Raw genomic sequence first — 23,876 nt, forward strand, 5'->3', positions numbered from 1 at the left:
CTCGCCGTTTCACTGTTGCTCCGTTGCTTTCCATGCTGGGAACAGAATACGTGACGCGTGCTCCGCGTCTTGCTCGCTTGCGTGTCGCGTAATTGGAACTCCAAATAATGGTAGTTTTCGACCTGGTTCGTCGTGGTCGGGATCAAATGTGCATAGGAGAGCGCAAATGCGAAACGGAGAGAAAGAGGAAAATGGAAGAGACAGATGATGGTGGTTGTTTGGTTTTCCACGTTTCAGAAGACTGGCAGGAGAATTCAGTCGTGTTGCAGGGCGGGAGAGGGAGAAAGAGAGAGAGAGAGAGAGAATGAGAGGGGGATAAAGAGAGGGGAGAAACTGCACAGAAATTTATATTTGTTTGTTTATCCACGCTGAATTCCACGGTTCCGCGCGCGAGCAAACGTTTACACTCGAGCGTAGACGCGAGCGACGAGCTAGCTGGATTACGAGCAACGCCGGGCGCAATTTAAAATTAACCCCGGGGAACCAGGCAACGTCGAGAGCAAGATGCTCTCCGCTGGATCGGTGCGCAAACACGCGAGAACGCGGCGCGGAAGAGCGTTTTAAAAACGCTCGATGCACGGGTCCTGGTTTCGGTCGAGGGCGTGTCGTCGTGTTTGTACGTCGTGCGTACACCGGCTCCGAAACGAAATTAACGAAACAAAAATTTATACCATCGTGTATTTTGTTTCGCTTGGTAAGAGCTTTTTGTGTTTCGATGAAATAATATCGAATATCGCAGCAGGATTTAGATATTTTCTGTGGTAGGTTGTGAACGAATATCGAGATATAGAGTTGATGTAGAAATTAATTTTTATTGGCTATACAAAACTTTTGCGATGATATTCCAATAATTAAATTGTTACGATTTTTTATTTTTTTTTTTTTATCAACTTATTATTTAAGTACTTGGAAAACGCGTCTTAAACCATTTATAATATTCTACGAATTGTATCGTTTTGAAATTCATCGTTACCTATAAGGTTTTTATTGTTACGTGCCAATTTGAAAGAACAGTTAACGTGTTTAAATAACAGTAAAGCAACTTATTTAATCTTCACATATTTACTGGATACGTATTATCAAAACATGTAGAACAAAAATTAATTATAAAGTAAAATTAATAACAACGAGAATACAGAATACAGACTACACACAACGAATTAAAAAAGCAATATAGAACAATTAATTTCAAGAAATATGTTGGAAAAAGAGCATATATATATATATATCGTTTATACAATCGAGCAATACAATTCGATCGTTCTGAAACTTAAAAAGAAAAAGAAACAAAAAGAGCGGCAGTCTACGTTTCAAAAGAAAGCCAAATCTACTTGCGGAGTCTTCTCCTCTTTCCCTTTGTATATCTGACATTCCTGAAAATAAAATCCGCCTAACCTACACCTCTGTAGTACACAGTATCACCCACTCGACTAGCGTAAAAAGAAGAAAAGCGTCTTGTTTTCCACGGCTCCACTTTGCCGTATCGGTTCGGATTTATACCTGCTCGCGTGCCATACGATAAAACTTCCATCCCCCTTGACAACTCGTTATCCGGCTGTATTTTCGTGCTCTTCTCGCCGTCAGGGAGCCCCTTTTTGTCGCGCTTTGCCTCGCCACTTACCCTTTGCAATCCGATCCCGACGACCGGTATGAATCGACCGAGTGGCGCACGGTTTCACGGAACCGAGTCGAACGAAATCGTCGCGGAAGGAAATAAGGAAAAGCTGGCAAAGAGACCAGAGAGGATAATAGAAAAGGAAGGGAAGAAAGAAGGAGAAAACTCCCGTATATCGAATCGAAAACTGACGACGAACGGAAGAGAATGTGAGTCGTTATTATTCGTGCACCGGTAAGCTCTGTCTTCCCGTTCCCGGAAGAAGCTTTTCTCCTCTTGCTCCGACCCTCTGCCACCCCTGACACGCTACTATTCTCCACAGACGGCGTACCGTCTCGGGATTCCTCTCGCAATCCGGAAAAATATTTCTCCACGCGGAGCTCCTCGGAAGCGTACGCGATCCGAGAAACGTCTGGGTTGAGTTGAAATAAAAAGAAATGGAAATACCAAGCAAGGGGAGAGTTAAAGAAAGAACAGGGAGGAAAGCGTGGAACGTCTGCTGCTTTTCCTCTGAATCTCGCTTGGCCAGGCTCGGTCGAGGTGTTGACTCATAACCAATTCATGAAACACCGAGAGGCGACTGTTCTCGCTGCTTGCGCGAGCAAAGACGAGGGTAAAGAGAGGCGAGAGGGAGAAAAAAGCTGGAACGCCTCTGGAATATTTATTTATCGCCGTCACGACGCCGTGGTATAGGCGGTTTTTTTTTATTTTACAAACTGGTGGGAGAGAGCGTTCACAGGCTGCTGCTGTGAGAGCCGAGCGAGAAAAGGGTACACACGGGGGTGGAAAAAGGAGAGGAATCGGATCGCTCGAGTTGCACAAGCACGAACTTAATTGAATTTCACGATACTTACGGCCGATCCGAATAGCTCGCGGCAAATTGTCGCGAAAGCGAGTGGCCCTCGATGCCAATGAGAAAAGTGCTCGAGAAACGGCGCCGCATTAATTCGTTCGCGGAACGAGAACGAGCTGACAGCGAGACGGCGAATATCCTCGAGAAGGGCGCGACCGGTCAACGAGTTTCGCGCCGATCAAAGGCTCGTTCAGCCTCGTCCGACGATTTCTTTTTCTCCCTCGTCGCGTTTTGTCGTTCAACGACGCTCGTTTCACAGACAGAACTGTGGATATCGGGACTCGATAATTTCAGATCGTGCCCGTTCTTCCTCACTCCACCCATGAACACGGAATTTTCAGCGTTAATTAGCGGAACAACGAAGGTGAAAGCGAAGACAGGGGTGAAATGAAGCAATTGCCAGGTTTAAAAGATCGTTCTCTATTATGCTCGTCGAACAAACGCGACTGCAATTATCGATTTCCCGTTTCGAGAAGCCTCCAATGGAACGCGAATGCCGGTCGGAGAGGCTTAAGAACATTCTTTTGCCCGAGAATATTCCCAGTCTCCGCTTGTAAGCCTCGAAAAGTCAGCCCCGATAGAGACCATGGCATATCGATTGTTCTTCATCTTTGGTTCCCAGTGTTTCCTTCCATATAATCATTTTTCCTGCAGTTCGTTTGCTGTTTGGTCATGCACAATTTTTCCAACTCCTCTTTCTCTCTGGTCGCGGGAGTTTGCCACTCACACTCTGTTGACGCTGGCCTTCTCGCCTTCCTCCCGCCGTGATCTTTTTTTTTTTTTTTTTTTAATCCCATCACAGAGTCGAGCGCACACCAACGAGCCTGTCGCCCGGAGGTCGGTAAATTAAATCTCGAATAAAGTGCAAATAAACGAGCGAGGGGGGAGCGAGAGGCGGGATGAAAAAGGAAAAGAGAGGAAAAGGAGGGAGAGGGTGGTTACCTAGCCGGTGTCTCTCGCTACCTGGTGGCTGGTGGTCGAAAGTGCGGTGCAAAAAAAGCGACGGAGCGAGGATAAAAAACGTCGCCGTGCAAGGATGGTGGGGATATGACGGATAAAAGAGCGAACTGACGCGAGAGTGTAATTTATTTTAATTAGAGTGGCTGCATTATGTAAGCGGACGAAGCGCCGATGAAAGGGTTTGAAAGGGTCGAGAGATCCCGACACCGAGTCCCAACATTGCCTGCAACCACCGCTCTCCCTACCCTTTGCTCCAGCAATCTTTGACTTCGATCCCCGGAACGGACTAATTCACTCCTGGTCCAGGGTCGTTCCTGATTGAACGTTTGGAAAGGCAGTCGACGAGATCCGAGGGATGCCGCGTCACACGAGAGTTTCGTTCAGCTACCGGGAACACGACTCGTTTACCGATTACTTTTCTGCTCAATAGAAAAAGCGGAGAAAGTGGAGAAAAAGCGTGTCTATTTGAAAATGAGAAAAGTTTCTTCCGTTTCCCTTTTACATTTTTACGAGCAATTTGCCAAGATGAGAATTTTTCGAAGACAGCTTTAAACCTTAAGAGGGATTAATCGATTAGCGTACGTAAATAGTACTTACAATTACACGAGACGAAAATCGGGAAAATCGAGACACGCAAGAAGAGAAAAAAGAGAAAAGAAGTTCAAAGAGAGAAAGGTGTGCACGTGTGTATCGATGTGAAAGAACGGAAATGGTTCTAGGGAAGTAGCACGAGGCTGAGGAGACCACGCTCATCCCCAGAAACATCGAGGAGGTTGTTCGCCCTCTCCGCTGACAGGGTAGAGAACTACCGATCCCAGCTGCCTTACCGACACCTCTGATCTCGTTAGGGGCGCATTAATTAATTTACAAGATGGCGGCGGTAGCAACGATGACGACGACAATATAAGAGAGGCAACAGCCACTGTGTAAAGTCGAGATAGGAGGGTTAGAGGTAGTAGTAGCACGGCACGTTTTAATTACTAATTGAAACGTTCTCCTACCAACGGTAGTCCCCTCATCCTTCGTCCCCCATAACCTCCCAAGGTCCGTGCTTCCTGTCGCGCTTCAATCCCATAATTCTGCTTCCTTTCCGCCACCACCATCGTCGGCGCCGTCGTTGCCCCATCCACCATCTCCATCGCTGCTACTATCGCTCCTTTTACTTTTCCGCGTTCCATCCCTTCGTCGATTCTACCTCACGGCTCTGTCTTAATATCCGTCTCCGTCGGGGGTACTTAATATTTTTAAATACTTTGCAGTACACCCTCCTCCGTCTGTCTTTTGTCCTTTTTCCTTCCGTCTCGTCTCCTTCGTTATATCGTCCCTAGGAGAACGACGGTTTCTCGATCCCCTCGTTCTCGCGGTCGACGCACCACGCTGGAATTTATGAGAAGCTAAATCCGTAGCTGCCACGAATTAATTAATTAAAAACATCACGCTACCTTAATGACATTCTCCCGCCTCCTATCTCCATCCCCGTGTTCCACCTCTTCAACGTCTTTCCGCCCATCCTTCTGTTCGATCTTCGCTCGCGCCACCCTCTGTTCTCTCGCCGCTAAATTCGCTATTCACGCTGATCACGCCGTCGTCGTCTGGTTTTGCACCAACATTTGTTATGGAAATCAATGTAATACCACCACCTACGAGGGGAACGTGCAGCCAGCCGCTAATGGCCACTTTTCTCGTTAACCCGAGAAACAGAAGTAACAGCGGCGTTCTGTTTTTATGAGACACTTGAGAGGATTGTTTATACGGAGATAAAAATCCCTTGAAGACTCTCTCCTGTTCGACCGTTCGCCGCCTCTTTTCGAGTACACCACATGGTGTTCTCGAATCCGTAACAAAATATACACCGGGCTTAACCTCTTGCTCTGCGATTTAAGTTCCGATAGCGCGTGCCATAAACAACAAGGTCGATCACACGTCGAGCCATTTCACTGTTCGCCTGAGCGTTCCAAGTTGTGCAGATTGCACGTGTCTTTTGATATGGAAATGCATGTGAAAGGTACAACTAATTTTAGTTTGCAAGATGTTTTTATTATTTGCAAGCGAATAATAAATCAATGACATCGACAATACCACGTCTCTTACACGATATTGTAGGTTAAGAGGATCGGATAAGCATAAATCGAAAGAATCGATTTAATTTAGTCTTACTTGTTTTTAATTTATCTCCGAAGATGTCTGTTTCAGACGTTTTTATGTAATAATACTTCGGTTATAATGTGACTTTTTTGAATTAGCTTCTACGAAAGAATACTATTTATTTTCTAAATAATTTTAAGCAGATTTTGTAATAGAAGATAATGATAGAGAAAAATGATATGAATTTTCGATTCCACTTTCATTCTCATGATTTATTACGAAGCATACACCTATTTTCTCAAGGGGCTCGTAACTTTATCATTTTAATTAAGTATCAACGCGAGTTACTAAACATCTTACTAAACGCTATCGAATTCTCCATCAGTATCAAAGCCCGTAAAATAATTCATGAAGAAATATACGCGTTAATTAAAAACAGCTAAATGTACCTCACACGAATTACGTACGATTCCCCAGGACCTAACATCAAATAGAAAAAGAAACAGCGCGAGAAAGATACAAAACACATTTTCGGAACCCGTTCTCAGAACGTTAAAAAGATATTCAATAAATTGATTGAGAAAACATTTGGAATGAAATGTTGCCGTAACCTAACGCCATAATAAGTTAGAAGCAAACATCAAGACGAGAAAATACCCACGGTAATAATTCAATCATTAAAAAAAAACACCTATCTAAAATCTCCAAAAAGACTATCGTTATATCACTGTTATAAAGTGAAAAGAAGAGATCATTAAAAGAAAGCAGTCGATTTAACAAGAAATCAAACAACACGAAGCCTCGTGTAGATCGGGCGATACTAACAATAAGCTGAACGAAACGTCAGTGCGAAACGACCGCGATAATGTTTCGATGAGGGGAAAGTGAACCGGAAACAATAGCGGTAATAATAGAATTCAAATTGATTCAGCGTGGCGAGAAGGGTATCTTCGAAGCGGCTGGAAAGGAGAGAAGGGGCCCAGCGGCTTGTCTGCGATCGTCCATAGTGTAGAGGCGCGGCCGAGGGCAATTTCAACAGTGCCGCGACAGCGAATCGCTTCGTTTCGCTCTTTTACGATCGATTCGTTCGGCCCGCGGTTCGTTCCGCTCTGTGCGCGCCGATATTTACGCGCGAACCATTCATCGTGCGCTGCGCGCAGACGCGAGGCGGGCGCGCGCGGTTAATTTAATTCCAAAGCAAGAAACACTCTCTTTTCTCTCTCTCTCTCTCTCTCTCTTCTCTCTTTGTTCGTATCGTCTGTTGGCGCGAAAGCTTGGAAACCGCGCGATCGCCGCGGGCGGCGTGAATAATCCGCGCGATTCGTCTCGCGTCTCGCAACGATCGCGTTTCGAGGGCTCGCGGGACTCCGTCGAACAACTGGAACGCGATTTACAGTCGCGTCGAGACACCGTGTCCGAGACGATTTTCAAATGAATGCCCTCGAAAGTCGGTTTCCAGGTGGCCCGCAATCGGTGACTACACGTGCGTAGAAATTGCTTTACTTTGGCTAATGGAGCAGCTTCGTTGTGTTTGTCTTCAGGGATGATTATTTGGAAGGGAAGACGAGGCTCTTGAAGCTCGATGTTGATTCGTTTCGTGCAAGTATGCTATGTACGTATGTACATCACTTTTAATGAGGATATGTCAATTGTGTGGGATTAAAGAATTTTTCATGAAAATTAAACACCTAGAACGTTTACACGTAGATCGCTCGGTTTTATATGATACGCGGATTATGTAGTATATATTAATGTTTTTAAATAAACATCTTCATGTACTTCTTTATTATTCTAAATTTGATGCATTAATTTCATACTTTGTAAGTGATGTCGTTTCAGACAATTGATCTCGTTCACGCGCAATTGCATAAAAATTTACGTCTAATGTTTCTAAATCTAACACAAGAACTATCAAATCAGTTGAAATGACTGGTGTCAAATGTTTCGTGTTTGCAATTACTAAAAACATGTAAGCCCTTGTGGTACTATTCATTTATTAATTTCATTCAACCTACATAATCTCTATTCCCAAAACGTTCAACTTGCAAATATACTGAAAACGGAGGAGACGTTAAAAATCTCGTTAAAAATACTCATATTTAAAACAGCAACAATTTCGCTTCCTTTTTCGATCTACCTGTTATCGACCGAAGGCAAAAGGGAAAGGGAGAAGGCGGTTCACTTTGAAAACGAGGATTTCAGCTCTAAAAGTTAAGGAACATCGATTTGGTGAAAATTAATTTTTCCCGTTGCCAACGAGTTAAGGGATAGCGAGCTCTCGAGCCGGATGGCAGGCTATCAAGTCTCGAGGGCGGCGTGGTTAACGCACATATACGCACGCACACGCGTCCGCCAATGTGGCAGCCCCTCTTTTACGACTCGCGGCACGTTTAACGGCCGACTAAGCTTTTTAATAATTCGCCGACCGGTAATTAGTTCGTAATTTAATGAGGCGGCCGTAAAACTCCGCCTAGGGCCACCCGAGCTCTCCGACCGCCCCGTAATTACGTCTCCGTATATATTTCACAATATAATTGTCCGGCTCTCTGGACGAGGCTCTGCTTTCTGAATCTTCTCCCCTTTCGCGACCGGAAGTGGCAGGGAGAGTGTTCCGGAACGAGCGGATTGCTGAAAAGGTACATTGACAACGATGCATGCGGCAACGAGATTGACTACACCACACTGTGTCGTAGTATTTTTTAACGTTAAAACTACCGTCAGCCTTTAAATATACGTTCGAATGCATTATATATAAATGAATATAATTAAAATTAACATTGTGAATATAAGAATACGATAACTCTGACTCAGTAAAAGTCTGTCTTAGTAAAAGTTAAGATTAATTTTACATATGAATAATTTTAGTAATTTGATAATTTAGAAAATCTAAAACCGGTTTCTTTCGATAGGCAGATTGTAATAACGAGATTTGTCTCAGCGACCAAAAGAAACTTGAAACATTCTACAAAGGTTAATCGATGCAAAATCAGATTATACCAGGCCAAACTCCACAAAATTCCCTCATTAAATGCAGGACTTCGAGGTAGACGTTGTTCGTCGTAGGAGCCGTGTCTCGATCGCTGCTATCGATACACTCGCCGTGTTACGCGACGTATGGCCCCTCGTCCACTTCGGTGCCCATATTTATCGAGCATATCGCTGTACATTGTGCTGGGAACTGGTGTAGGATCGAAAATACGGCTAGCCTATTTTCACCTCGACCATAATTCAGCTATTATCGATAGCCAACCGCGGCTATACACCAGCAACACGTGTAAGATCGAAAGTAGGCAGGATCATAGGTCTAGCTCGAGCGGTTAACAAGATTCCTACACGCAATCTCGAGGCCGTTTCAGTAAAGGGGTTAGCTGTACGTGTCCCGCAAGGGTACGGCGTTTAACAACTCGCGATAGCAGCAGATTCTCTCTCTTTCGTCTCCTTCTATCGTCCTTCTGCTGGAATATACGGCCACTATAAATCAGTGGTTCGATCGGGGACGGCCAGTCGGTTGATCGTCTTCTTCCTCCTCTCTCTATACCATCTTTCGATCCTCTTCTCTATCTCTTGGATATCTCTGTGTTTGACCTTCCTGTCGGTCCTACCGATGCCACGCCACCGGGACGCCCATTAACTGGCTTTTTTGCGTTGTGTAATGACCTTAAAGCGCCCACGGTTTACGAAGCCATTCGTTAAGGCCGGCACGGCGCAACGGACCGCGCGTTGGTAATCGCGCGAGAATGCGCCTCTCCGCGGGCATTCTTGCGTACGACCTTTTTCTTCTCTACTATCTTCTTCCTCTTTTCTTCTTCTATCCTCTACACTCCTTATTTTTTTCATTTTTCCTATATACGATCTTCGTCCTTCTTTCCTCTGTTTCTTACTTTCACGCTCTTATAGAAGTCGATCCAGCGGTTCTCTGTTATCTATTTCTTTCTAGTTCCACGGCACGTCCTTGTCGCAGCCCGATCCCTAACCACTTAGACGGTTTCTCTGTCTGATCCATTCCACGCACACTCCACCGCCTCTTTCTCCTTCCGATTCTCATTCCCTGTCGTTTTTCTTGTTACAAGGAGGCCGACGCAAGGGAGCAGCAGCTGAAGAAACGGGCGAGATAATAGGGAAGAAGCCCGGCACCGAAGAGCCCGCGAAATAAAGCGACGATCGTAATCCACCACTGGCTTTTCAATTACCAGAACTGTCTCCCCATTTTCCTGCTAGTTCGTCCCCTCTCCTCGATGCTTCTGCTTGTTCGCTCTCTAAGTTCCAGCTATGTCTTTCTTCCGTCTCTGTCCTCCAAACTTCCCTATCCAACGTTTCACGCAGCGATAAAAATGTTTCCTCATCCCCTTCTTCGCTCTGTGTTCGCAGATAACGCGAAGACACTTTATGGCAAGCTATTCTGTATGCTCCTTATTCCTTTGTCGTTTCTTTCGCCGTTCTTCCCTCGTTTACCATCCCGTTCCAATCTTTTTATCCTTCTTTTCCTCATTCGTTTTAGTTTCTTATTTTTCTCGTCATAAGCAATGTTTTTTATTTCGCCCTGCTCTTCACCCCCTATTTCCTGCTCCGATCGAGCAACGAGAGTACTCTACCGGCCTCCGACACGACGTGTCCTTGAGAAATCTCGTAAAGCACCACTCAGCGTCGCTCCGAAAATCAGCGAAAATCTGGCGTTCTTCTTCCACCCTCGCACCTCGTCAACGTCTCGACGATGGAGCCCGAGTATTCTTCGACGATATATTGCGGTCTCCTGACAATTTCCTATCCGCTCTCTCTCTCTCTCTCTCTCTCAACTCGTGTGCCGGGTGACGTGGAATGTCTCGAGGAGCAAATACGTTTTAGCGATATAGGAATAGCGGCGGAATATTTATTGGAATTTGTATCTCGTTTCGAAAGCGATACGTTTGATGCGATCGATAACGATGATAATTAGATCGGATGTTTACGCGTCTATTGGAGAATTGTTATTACTAGTTCGCGTATTCCAAACGTTTTATAATTAACAGCGTTTTACGACAAAAATTCGTTCGACGGATATATCTCATTATCTTCGTCGTTTTTCGTGTACAGAACAAACACGTGCACGTTCGATGCAACCGCTTCGAAATCAGTTGTTTTCGACGATCTCGTCGAAGTTATTATTATCAGTTCGTATGTTTTATGAATCTTATAATTAGCAGTATCGAGTCTTTTTCTTATGACAAAAATACCTTCGATAAGTATATTTCATTTTCTTCGTTGCCTTTCGAACATACAACAAACGATTTCCACGGTTTCAAGACAATTTTTTCGACGATTCAATCGAAACTTATTATTATCAGTTCAGATATTTCATATATTTTGTAATTGCCACTATCAAATTTGTATCTTGCGACGGAAGCTCTTCTGACAGATAATATATTTCATTTTCTTCGTCGTTTTTCATACACAGAATAAATATTTCCGCGTTCACCAAGTCTCCGGTTCCAAGTCAATTTTTTCAACGATCCAATCGAAACCGTATGTGCAATTCGGCAAGTACCGCGTGCCACGAGAAAGTTAGTTATCGACGAGACAAATTCAATCTGCGAAAAATATCTGCCCCTCCTGTCGGCGATTATAGGCAAGCGCATATCACCGAGTTCTATCGTCGGTTAAGGTCAATTTCCGCGATCCCACGTTCTCCCATGGTCGCCTAATGGAAAAAGAAGGCAATCGTCGCGGTTTCTGTATTCAATAAAAGCGCGCGTATCTATAGAGAAATACGTGTGCTCTCTACCCGTAGTAAAACGGTCGTATACCGCGACCGAAACAGAGGAAAACAAAACGAGAAAGACAGAGAAGATATGAAAAAAGGAATATTGGGAAAAACGGAGATAGCCCGCGGACGCGAAGGAACGGGCGCAACGAAAAACCGGAATACCGGGTCCGATTCGATGCATATTGCGTTTCGGTGGGCGTTTTCGCGATAGCGATATACCGCCGTAAAACCGTCGCTGTCGTGGTTAGAAGTAATTGGCCGCAACGGTAACGTGAATGGGAAGTATGGGAACTGAAGCCGCTTCGAGCTCGGTTCGAACGATAACGATAACAATAATATCGATCACCCGGGGACGGTTTTTGCGGACAAGGGCAAGAGGCACGAGAGGGGTTAGGCGTGCAACAGGGAGAGAGAGAGAGAGAGGAGGGTGAGTTGAGTGGGTGGTGAACTGGGGATAGGCAGAAAGCAAGAGGGAAGAGAGAAAGAGAAAGCGTGTCGAGGGTGGTGGCGAGACACTCGAAGCGCGTTGTTGCATAAAATTGTAAAGCCCCGGACTCGACGGTGGCGGCGTCGCGCCGAGATAGCTGCAAACAGAGGCAAGTTAATTTAAAAATGCAAATTCCACCGCAGGGCTGCTGGCTCCGCCGATGAGGGACGGTTAGTAGAGAGGGGGGAAGAACGAAATGGGTTGGGTGACAGTGAGAGAAAGAGACGGAAAACGAGAAAAAGAGAGTACGATGTTGTGCATTGGTCCAGCAGAGAGAAAACAGAGGAAAAAACAAGCTCGGGACTGGGAAGAGTGAACGCGCGCCACGATATTTACGTTGTACCTATAAATCATCCTGCCGTGAATTTTTGTACGATTCGCGACATCGTTCCCCGCGTGTAGCCGACAGACGGGGCGGAGAACGTCCGTGACACGGGGCGGTGTAAGATAAAGATTCTGCTAAACGATGGATCTCGAGGTAATGCGCAGTTAATTCACTTTACGTGATTGGAGGCTGACGTTTAATATCTTTTTCAGAAAACGTTTTCTTGTTTCTGGTACATCCGGTGTATGATGAGAATCGTTTATTATACGAGAATATCGATGATTTCAATTACATTCGATTACATAGCGGGAAAATAGATTTAACGTAATAGATCGGTAAGATTGATTTAATTAAAACAGTTGTTTTGATAAAACGAACAGCTTGATAATGATTTATCGAAAAATATTTCATACAGAGATATTATTAATTTTAATCAACTGATGGAAGCGAAAATTTTAATGAAACAGGTTAATAGAATTCGTTTAATTAAAATAAAAAAGAAGTTGGTATTTTATCTTCTATATATATATATATATGTATATTGTAGAATCTTATTTGAAAATTGTTTATCTCGATAAATTTCAGAAACATCGTGGTAATTGTTAATTGTTCAACATGAGTATATTTCCTAAATAGAACGTTGGAAAGGAGCGAACTGTTTCCAACGATTAATTACTCGCTGTAAGCGAACGTAGTTCGAGCGTACCACTGGTCAAACAGCGGCTGTCTGACTAATAAATGTTCGCAACTACTTAGGCGCATCGGGCAATTTTGAATCCTCTTAGGGAAGCACTTTTACTTGCGTCGACTTTGGGAAGCTTACGAAAATGTTTCGCAACTAATTTCAACCTTAAAAACAGCGTATATAGCGAGCAATCAATTTGATACAATAAAAAAAAAAAGAAGTTTTTATTTTCACACTAATCGTTCCTGTTCCTATTTTATTCTATCAAGTCTTTTCATGAGACTATCGTTGAGTTTATCTTTCTCTTTAAAAGTTTGATACGAGATTACAAAAGTATTCTTTCCCTCGTTTTCTATCATCTCTTTTCTTTTATAAACTAACTCTTCAAATTTGCAAATCGAAAAATATATGTAATTTAAAATTTGATCGAAGTTTTGTAATCAAGATTTTTACGGAACTTTGAGAATCATCGTTGAAATCTAAAAGGTAGAAATAAACCGAATTAATATTTATCTATTTTGAAAAAAAATGTATAAACTACACGCGTTGCGATCTTAAATTTTCATAGTTTGCATCTATTAAACATAATATGCTAATTAAGAAAATAGACAATTCAAACCTAACGTAGCTTTATCAAATGGTAAAAAGATAGCCCATTAAAAATTGCTAATAAAGAAAGACGATGTAATACCTGCTGAGAAATAAAAATCTCCAGAGTTGCGCGCTCTCCTTCTCCGGAAAAACGAAGGAGCGTAATCGGTCACGTAATATTCGTCCAGCACCATATTTCTAACGGCGCAATCACAGCCTCGAAATGAAATTTCTCAAACCGCCGCCGACGCGCGATTCTTTCGCTTCAACAAAGTGGAAAACGATCGCGCGGTTCGCTTCTCATTTTCCTCCTATCAGGTGCACGATTCTCACGGTCGAAACGTTGTTGGAAAAAGGAAGAAAAGAAGTGCAGCATGAAAACGAGGAAAGGGAAGAAGAAAGAGAGAGGGGCGCAGGGGTGGAAAAACAGATTCGACTCGAACGAGAAAGAGCGGAAGCGAGCATTTGGATGGAACAGCACAGGCGGAAATAAAAGTGCGCGCGTTCACTAATTGCGGCGATGATGGATGCACGCGGTGACCCAGTGACACGTGGTTGATTCCAGAAATCGGTTCCAGGTATTCCCGGCGGGGCCATTAAAAATTCCATGCATCCTCGAGTGAGGTCGCCGTCCAATGTAATCACAGGAACCGGCGAAATTACACCTGCGCGTCAACTTCTCGATGAATCTCCTTCGTCCGTATTGCCCACCGTGATTTCGATAAGTAAATTAATGAACGTTCGAAGGTAAAAAATAGCTTGTATCACGACTGATCGGGTTTTCAGATGATTGAAATCCTGTATCGTGTACGGGATATTCTTCGCTGGAATTATTCTTGGTAGCTGTTGCTTAAAATACTGGACCGATGGTACTGACGAGAATATCAAAGACAGCTTGCTGATCCTTAATGAATCAAAAATTGTTTAACGGATAAAGTGACTACCCACCGAATAATTTCTATTCTCGAAGTCGAAATTGAAATTCAGAGAAGATTTGATTTGTTCAGTGGCTAAATGTATATGCAATTGCGCAATTCAAATGGATACCTCGAAGATTATGTTAATGGCTACGAAAGCTTGAACTGCTCGATCATTTTATTTATTCAACTATACGATAAGAATCAATGTGATGGAACTTCCTTACTTAGCTCCTAAACTTTCTCGCTAGATAAAATAAAAGCCTCACACTCCTCTCACAGATAACTACGTACTCCGCAGTCAAGGTTTCACACGCTAGATTTACCTTCGATACAACGACTCTCGATAATTCGATTCGACGATCGTGTCGTCATTCGCCAAAAAGCGTTTGATCCGCGTATACTCTTCGACGTCGATAACCACGAGTCGCTTTCCAACGATCCTCGTTCTCGTCTCGGGTTGAGAACCTCTGGGTGCAATCTTGTACCAACTGGGGTTTGCGGGGTCTTAGGAGACGCGACTCCGGTTCGTAACCTCCTCTCTCGGGGTCCTGGCTACGACGAGGGTGGAGTGAGGAATAGGGAAACAGGCAACGTGGGTTGGTTGAGGTGGAATACCGGTAGGGTGAGTAGTAAGGAGACTACTTGCCGAGTAGAGGGAGGACAGAAAGGAAGGAGGAAGGAAGGAGCACAGGCGTGGGAGGATGAGGTAGTCGGTGGCTTGGGATATATCCGTAAGGTCGGGGACTGGTTCGATGGTATGGGTGACGGTAGTTGGGTTGAGACGAGGCGCCGTGGTGAAGGAGTCGCTCACTCACTTACCACCTTCATAGCCCCGACCACCAACCCCAATACCACGCACACCACCGAACTTCCTCTTTCCCTTCCCTTGTCGACACTCGCTCTCTCTGTTTCTCTTCCAGCAACTGCCACCACATCGTCCCTGTCTCTCTGGTTGCACCTTCTCGGTGCCTGGCTCCTGGTTCTGCTGTTGGCTGCTGCTTGCCAAGTTGCCTGCCAGCAGACCAAGTCGTCCCTAACACTACAAAGTCTATATATCTACGGTGTACCCAACGGCCCTCTCCCCCACGTCTTTCCGCTTCTCACTCCTTTTCAGGCCACCCCTTTGAGAGGTACGCGGCCCCCCTATATTGATCGTGGCGCGAACCCTCTTTACCGGAAAGGCTGCTGCCGCCGTACGATCCCGACGGGCTAGGTGTAAGTAAACTTACGCGAATGAAGGTTGGACTGCCGCTCCGTGTACACACGTACACGCTCGCACCGGAGAATACCGTGTACTCGGCGCGCGAGGACGGTACGTGGCAGGAGGTGAGAAATAGCAGGGAGAGAGGAAGCTTCTCTCGTGACAGAGCATCGAGTGCTTTCGGTATTTCAATGGCGAGAAGGAAAACGATGCGTTTGCACCGGGGTAGATAAGGCCGCTGAATACACCGCCGGGAATCGAACGTATTGTGCAAGGGAAAAAGTGGCTCCGGTTGAAACGTGTACACGATGTGTCTGGTAACCGAAGCCGGCATTCGCACGTCTACCTTGCGTGCTTTCGACGAAGCATAAGTAGAAAGAAAAACACGTATCAAATGTAAATAACGGAAGAGACTCGAACATCCATTGCTAGACGTGTTACACGAAACGATCGACGTACGTTCGGAACATCGTTTCACCATGTCTAGAAGGCAAAAGTGTACATAGTCGATTTTCCGAGATAGAGGCGAACCAGTTGTTCGCGAAAAAAGGCCAACAGCCACATAAAAATTCTATGACACGTCGAAACTTGGACTACGACGATTCATACAGGGGTTCCTTTATCCGCGTGAGGACTGTTACTCCCAATTCTACGAAACTTATCTCGAGCTAACCATCTCCGTTCCGACATAAATCCAAGATCTTCGAGATTCCTCGCATTTTTATGATAATGCCTCGCCTCTCTGTATTCTTCTCGCAATATCTCTTCCGTTCTTCTTCCTTCGAGAAAGAATAGCAAGGATCGTTCTTGGAAATATCCAAGCAGTCGAAGTCTCCTTTTCTTCTCTACGCTCTGTGTGTGTATATTTTCTTCTACCGTCGATTTATCCAGGAAAAGGAACGAGCTGAGAGACATATACACAGCTCTTGTCTCTCGACGAACGCTTTCCTTTCTAGGAACGCGACAGTTGTAACCGGACCGACTCTCCTGGCTCCTGGCCGGATAAATAGTGACTGACCATTACGTGGTAACGAGGAGAGGTACGGTATCTCGTTTTGCCCTGCGAGAGTGGAAACGGATCCCACTTTAGCTGCTTTCGTTCTAGAAAAGTCGAGCGAGAAGCACATAATACGGCTCCTCTGGGGATTCCTTCCTTTGAGAAGTCGTTCGAACGCGGCCGTGTGCGTGTTTTCTTGCATCTTTCCAGGGAATTCGTTCTCTTTCGCATGGCCACTCAGCCTTCGCCCCCTTTTTATCGAGTGAACCGACTAGTCTCCGGCTGGAAGCTTCGTCAAGCTGAATTTTTCGATGTCGCCCCGATTGTCTTCGCCGCGTGCCAGAAACACGCCTTTTATTCGTCCCGATATTATCTGAGAAACGCCACTCGTATCTGCTTACCTGGAATTGTTTTCCCAATTGAAATTTGAACGAGTTCTGATGAATCTATGGACATGTTGCTCATTACTGTGCCGTGTATTCTATTTGTTTAGATGTATTAAACATAGGTGTACGTTCCTAATTACAAAGATCTACATGACAAATTCTATCCTACTCGATATTAATGACCTATTATCACGTTGCACGGATTTAATTATTTCTTCCCACTTCAAACATTAAACGTATAACTTTGATAATATCAAAGATGCACAAAGCAGATATCAAAAACATTTCATCCTAATCGATAGTCGATTATGCCGAACAAATTTAATTACTTCCTGCTACTAGTATAATATACATAATTGCAAGGGTTCGCGTAACAAATTCCAAAAACGCCTCGTCCTACTCAATAATAATAACCTTTCAATAATTATCACACTGGTCAAATTTAATTATTTCTCCCCATTCCACATATTAAACGTATAACTTTATAATGTCAAAGATCCACAAAGTAAATTTCATCCTACTCGACAATAATAACTTACCAATACAATTATCAGCCCGTGTAAATTTAATTATCCCCTTCCGTTGAATTTAATCATTCTCTGCATTCCCCTCGTAAAGTCAACCACACGCGAATCCCTCGAAAAAGAAGCAGCCATCTAGTGGCTTCCTAAATCACTGCAGAGTCGCCCTATTTCATTTCCTTTTAGGCAACGCACGAGTCCTATGGACGCGGACGATGCTCGGAAAGGATGATACCGGGGCGTCGGGGTAATGGACCGAGCCAGAGGTGGCAGTGGATGAGAGACGAAGGGTAATTGAGAAGAGGAGATTTACTTCGGGGTCGAGAGAGGCCGCGAGAGAGGGTAGTTTACGGTGTTGCTCCGGATGGGGACAGAAAAGTTATCAGGGGAAAAAGGCTCACGGTCGCTTACGTGGATGAAGAGGGACGGTAAAGAGAGACGTCGCCGTATCGACGACAAAACTGTCGCTCGTAAAACTTCCTGTCGATAATATCTTCGACGCCTTTCGGGACCTTCGTATCTCTCGATGGTATTGGCGTCTCCGTTTCCCAGAGACATTTTCGGCGCGCATTCACGCGCAACCCTCTAGACTGTTATCGTCTCTATTCTATAGGGGAGAAATGTCGAACAGAGGGAGAAGATAGGTCTGAGAATTAATAGGCACGCAATAGTGGAGCAGAGAGAAGCGTGAATTTATCTAAATCGCATTCTTTGTTCGACTTCTTATCGGTGAAGTTGGGTAGTTGAAAAATGTCACCACGAGGATTGTTTTCGTGGACACTTTAAGAAAGAAGAGAAATTTTTCTAATTTTTTTTTAAGCTTCGACGAATCTGTTTTAATCGTTTAATTATTGTAATTGTTCTTGATCGTTGCTTTGGTAGAAATAATTTCGTTCGTTTGAGGAAAAAATGTAAATAATTATTTTAATGGAGAATACCGTTCAGTTGACATTATTACTCGAAATGATGGTATTTGATAAGTGTATAATTTATCTAGAATTAGAATTGATCGTTAAAGACGATTTGGAACAATGATTGTGAGTGCATGTTACCTGTTAAATAATCCAATTTTCTCACGTCATCGAGTATTATTATATTTATATCGAAACATTGTTTTCTTACTGCACATTGTTTTTCATTTATTGTCAATTTTACTATACTTAACTCAAACTTGTATTCATTAAAATCATCTAACATTTCAAAAACGTTGAATTAATCGTATTATATTTACTACTCAATTAATCAATTAACTGAAGTTAATGTTCGTAACACGTTACAGAAGTATATCAGAAAAATCCTTGCAAGCATCGATAAATCCAAAATTTTATTAACCAGAAATTCTAAGTAGAACAAAGAAAGGAATATAGGAGCATTTCACGAACCGTCTACGAGATAAATAAATATTTTTCGTCTACATTTTCACGGCTAACGCCGTTTCAGCCGTGTCGATGATTTTTCTGTATTATTTTCTCTGTTGCTTCTTCACGACGACGAAGCAAGAAATTGATGGAGGCAGAGGCGCGTAATTCAATTGCCCCTCGGTGCATCGACGGGCAAATATTTTATTTAATCGTGAGACAGAGGAAACGGTTTAAGCTTTTCGTAATCTCTCTGCCGAAACGAAGAATGCCCGTCTGTCAAAATCTTCAACGAAATTGATGAGATTTGGAGGCGAATTGTATATAATCTTGGAATGACTTCTCGTGATAGATCTTGACGCTCGTTTTACGGCTTCCTTCACTCTGGTTGCTCTTCTCCGGGAAAGAACGTCTTCCGGCAGATGCGCGTTTCGATGGATATCTAACATGACAGCGTATCTTTTATACCGCAATATTTGCGGTCTCTGATAAACGATTGATGATATCACAGAGACGATTTGATGGATTCGATAAAAGTGTACGGGAAAATATTTGCCCCTGCTGTGTTTGAGTTACAGAAATTGGTTTCAGATATTGGAGTGGCAATACAAGTTGTATTTATGATAAATCTGACGTGTGGATTAACAAAATAGTAATCTTAGAGCGATCTAAAAATTGACTGTTGGCGATGACTGTTCTTCGTTTGTTAGCAAAGAAGTTCTTAATTTTATATTTAATAAATATCGCACACAAGATGTACTTGCGATATGATTAGTACAAGCCTAAACAAATTTTGAAGTACTATACTAATTGATACATTAATTATAAAGAATTAACAAGTTGCCGTTATTTCTCGTTGAGATTATTCGAAAATCACGCGGGTCATCGAGGTCTTGACAATGGTAATCAAAGTGTCTTGAAGATTATGGTAGTATCAAAGTCGTGAGATTAGCGATCAAAGTCATTTCAAGTTCTCAGATGTAAACGTTATCTTCGATTACTATCAACATAAAAACGTACAAAGATCAATATACCCACTTGCTAATAATAGAATAAAATTTCGTTTCATGCGTTTGTCTGGTCCTCTTAATGTATTCTTTGCTTACGTTGTTCCAGAGAAGTTCGATATCGCCAGCGGAACGCGAAAAATACAGTAGGCCGCGATCACCCGATCCCCAGCATCACGATCACCTGCCATTAAAGAAGATGAAAAAGGAGCAAGATAAAGACATAGGCCATGTAGGTATCTAGGATGGTTCTCCATGCTCTCTGACCAATAGTATACCTTATTAAAGCCGTACACGTTTTCCCCGATAGCAAAGCGATGGTGAAAAGAGCGACCAGGACTTGGTGGTAGACGATGCCAGCGAAGGGCCAACGAGTCCAACGGCGAATGGCACAGCGTCTCCTAGGGAGAATGGCCTTGACAAACTCGGTCCATCTTCGGTGCCTTTGAGCAGCCAGGTTAAGAAAGAAGTGCCACCACCGTCGCCGAGGAGTGGTACCAGCAGCAACGCGAGCACACCTTCGGCTAAAAAGATGGAGGAACGAGAAAAACCCACCACACCGATCTCGAAACCTGTCACACCCACGTCTGCGGGTTTGTTATCTACTTTTTTGTTTCATTATATTATTTTTCTGATAATTCCAAGCGTGTATATAATTTGAAATGATTATGAGCATGATAATATGTAATGAGAAGATCAATGTAAAAATCTCATTCAGTACGGTGTTGTAGTAATAATACTATGTTCAGGAATTTTTCTTCGTTATTGTTGTTACGATTGTCTAAAGTATTTTCGCTTTTTCTTAGAGATATGTTTCGTAACAATAAAATCGTTTATAAGAATAAAGTGTTAATCTCTTTATCGCTGGTGTTCGAACGTTTCGTTACTATTAATTTCGTTACTTTCAAAAATTCGCAAATAATTCTGTGAGTTTCATATAAACGCGATAATTTTCGTTCTCGTTTGCATTAATTCGCTAGTATTCGGAATTTTCGTATCAATCAAGTTGATGGAAAATACTTGGCAAGTCTGACGATAAATGTATGGTCGACAGGTGGTAGCAGCTCCGGCTCCGGTGGTCTGAAACCATCGAGTTCCAGCAAACCACTGGTCTCGGCTTCGGCGGTCGGCCCTTATCCGCCACACTATCCGCCGCCACATCATCCACCCGCAGGACCTCATGTGGACGTGCTGGGTTATCCTTCGGCCCTGAATGGATATCCCGCAAGACCGCCTCTTCAGCAACTCTACGATCCTCACGGAAGCATGAGGGCACCTCTTGGACCTCTCGGTGTACCCGGTGGCAAACCGTAAGTGCTTTCCTCCGGTCTTGATGAATTTCTTCCTTCACGACTCTAACACGTTCATTTCCATCGATAAATTTCGAAGAGAAAGTATTTACACTATCCTCTATAAGTTATGGTACGTTTGCTCAGTACGCTTAAAGCACGTACAAATTGACCTTGTAATTGCAAAATGAAGTTATTTACTGTCCTATATTATTTATACATATTTTATTGTAGCTTGTCTTTAAAATTACCGATCCGTGACTTATGGACGAAAGTGTATATTTAAACTAATAATAAGAGTAAAAGACAGTTGTCAAAGATTTGAAAATGGATACTGACGAATGAATAATCTTGACTTAATAGACAGTATTCAATCTTACCTAATCGTGCAGTATTTCCTTCGTATCAACTGTGCAACTAGCGGTTATTAGATAATCACCGTACTATATTTTCTGCACACCAATTACCTACGACCTACACAATTAGCAATTATTAAATAATCCACATCTTCTATCGATCTAACCGGCTACACGATTCATCCATCAGCGCCATTAATCATAGCTTCAATCACATATAACTAGAGGAACAAACAGAGTCATTGAAAATCACGGAGCTCGTCCATCAAGAAAATCCCAAGTACCGCAATTACGAGGAATAACGAGCGTAAAATTCCTTTGTCTTACAGTGCGTACAGTTTCCACGTATCGAGTGAAGGCCAGATGCAGCCGGTTCCATTCCCTCACGATGCTCTAATTGGACAAGGAATACCGCGTCATGCGCGCCAGATAAATACCCTGACACACGGCGAGGTGGTGTGCGCGGTAACGATCTCGAATCCGACTAAATACGTTTACACTGGTGGCAAAGGATGCGTCAAGGTCTGGGACATCAATCAGGGCGGCAGCGGTAGCGCGAAACACGTTTCGCAGCTTGATTGCCTGCAACGAGACAACTACATCAGGTTGGTTAAACGTTACGTTCGCACAACGTCGTATTAACTTTCCACGCTGTCTGGCAAACGCGAGATTCGCCGCTGAATAAATTCTGATTAGCATCTGCCCTTCCGCCTCTACGAACGTCATTGCGGTCTCGTTTACCGAATCACGATATGTGTAATTTCGACCTTTCGAGAAACACGCTAGTTCAGTCACTTAGCTAGTTTGAAACGACGAGACAGCATCTTATCTTGACTTTGAGCGTTAATTGCTTTGCAATTCGACGTATCGAGGATTGCTCTTAACAAATTTGCAACTGTGTTCTGTGCTAGCGATAGACATCGTTAATTAATTACATTAATTTCGATTGACGTAACGTGTGATTATTTTCATTCTTAAGCTTACTGCTTGCTACTGTATTTATTTAACGTGTTAGAAGCCGGAATTAGAAACAGAGATATAATAGAAATGTATATGAGCATGATAACTTATTCATGAAAAATTGAATTGGTAATCGTTGGTCGTATAAATAGATGAATGTTAATATTTGTTTTGCAATCTTTGCCTTCAGATAATTTCCATGATGTATATTTCAAATGTACTTAAAATATAAACACTACGTATCGCGCTGCTTTTCACTGATATTCCATTTAAACTGTATGTATGTAGCATTGTTTATTTTCTACGTGCAGAAACATGAACAGCTTGAACAGAAATTCGTCGGATTTCGATGACCTACATGGCGTTTAATATATTAAACAAATCAAATAATAAATATCAAATAATGATTGATAAACACTTTGAATAATAAATATCCAAAGTAAAAAGCAAACAGCTTTTAATTATTCTATTCCGTAAACTGATACCGCTTTCTCTTTTGACAAACAGATCGGTGAAACTACTACCAGATGGAAGGACACTCATCGTAGGTGGCGAAGCAAGCAACCTGAGCATCTGGGATCTGGCGAGTCCAACACCAAGGATCAAAGCTGAATTGACGTCGAATGCGCCAGCGTGTTATGCTTTGGCAATTTCGCCGGACTCGAAAGTCTGCTTCAGCTGTTGCAGCGATGGTAACATCGCTGTCTGGGATATACAGAACCAGTCTTTGCTCAGACAATTCCAAGGTCACACGGATGGTGCATCCTGCATCGACATCTCCGCGGATGGTTCGAAACTGTGGACCGGAGGATTAGACAATACCGTGCGCTCGTGGGATCTTCGGGAAGGCAGGCAACTTCAACAGCACGATTTTACGTCGCAAATATTCTCACTTGGTTACTGCCCCACTGGCGAATGGTTGGCAGTAGGAATGGAGAATTCAAATGTTGAAGTCTTGCACGCCACGAAACCGGACAAATATCAGCTACATTTACACGAGTCTTGTGTACTTTCTTTACGTTTCGCTACCTGCGGCAAGTGGTTCGTCTCAACTGGCAAGGATAATTTACTGAACGCGTGGCGTACACCATACGGTGCCTCAATATTCCAGGTAAAACTTGATAATCCATCTCTATTCCACTGGATGTGATATAGGGTACGTTATGATGGGGTAGTTGACTGAATTTAATTAAATTTCAATCATATATTCTGATTTTTCGAACAATAAATTTAGCACAATAAAATAAACGAAAAGTTAGAACAACGACGTTTGCAGATTTGTTGCAGATATTGATTGCTATATCAACAAACCGGAAAATGAGGAAGAATATAATATATTATGATGTATTAGAAACTTCTTCATATATCCAGAGTCTCAAGTCCTTACGTATCAGTATTTCTGTGAATTTTTTAACGTAACATTTTGCGACCTCGTTATATCGTAGCCTGTACTATATATAAATTATGACAAATTTAAAAAACAAACTGATATACTTTCCCCTTTGTTGACTTAAGTCATCTCCAATCAATTGCAGTATAA

The 23,876-nt window shown here is 43.2% G+C and overlaps 1 protein-coding gene across 4 annotated transcripts in view; it reads left to right on the forward strand.

Annotated features, from left to right (window-relative positions):
* The window catches only part of LOC117234404 (protein groucho-like), a 172,069-nt gene that overhangs the window by 145,389 nt on the left and 2,804 nt on the right, over positions 1-23,876 (forward strand). For 3 of the 4 annotated variants that reach the window (XM_033495562.1, XM_033495560.1, XM_033495563.1), the window contains 5 exons: positions 19,841-19,963; positions 20,042-20,324; positions 20,786-21,041; positions 21,706-21,981; positions 22,844-23,447. In XM_033495562.1, the coding sequence (XP_033351453.1) occupies positions 19,841-19,963; positions 20,042-20,324; positions 20,786-21,041; positions 21,706-21,981; positions 22,844-23,447 (1,542 nt within the window). The remainder of the gene's footprint in view (positions 1-19,840; positions 19,964-20,041; positions 20,325-20,785; positions 21,042-21,705; positions 21,982-22,843; positions 23,448-23,876) is intronic. The other variant, XM_033495561.1, reaches the window with a different exon arrangement.

Source organism: Bombus vosnesenskii, unplaced genomic scaffold (assembly GCF_011952255.1).
Source record: "Bombus vosnesenskii isolate JDL3184/JDL3185 unplaced genomic scaffold, Bvos_JDL3184-5_v1.1 scf7180000013304, whole genome shotgun sequence".
Classification (NCBI taxonomy): domain Eukaryota; kingdom Metazoa; phylum Arthropoda; class Insecta; order Hymenoptera; family Apidae; genus Bombus; species Bombus vosnesenskii.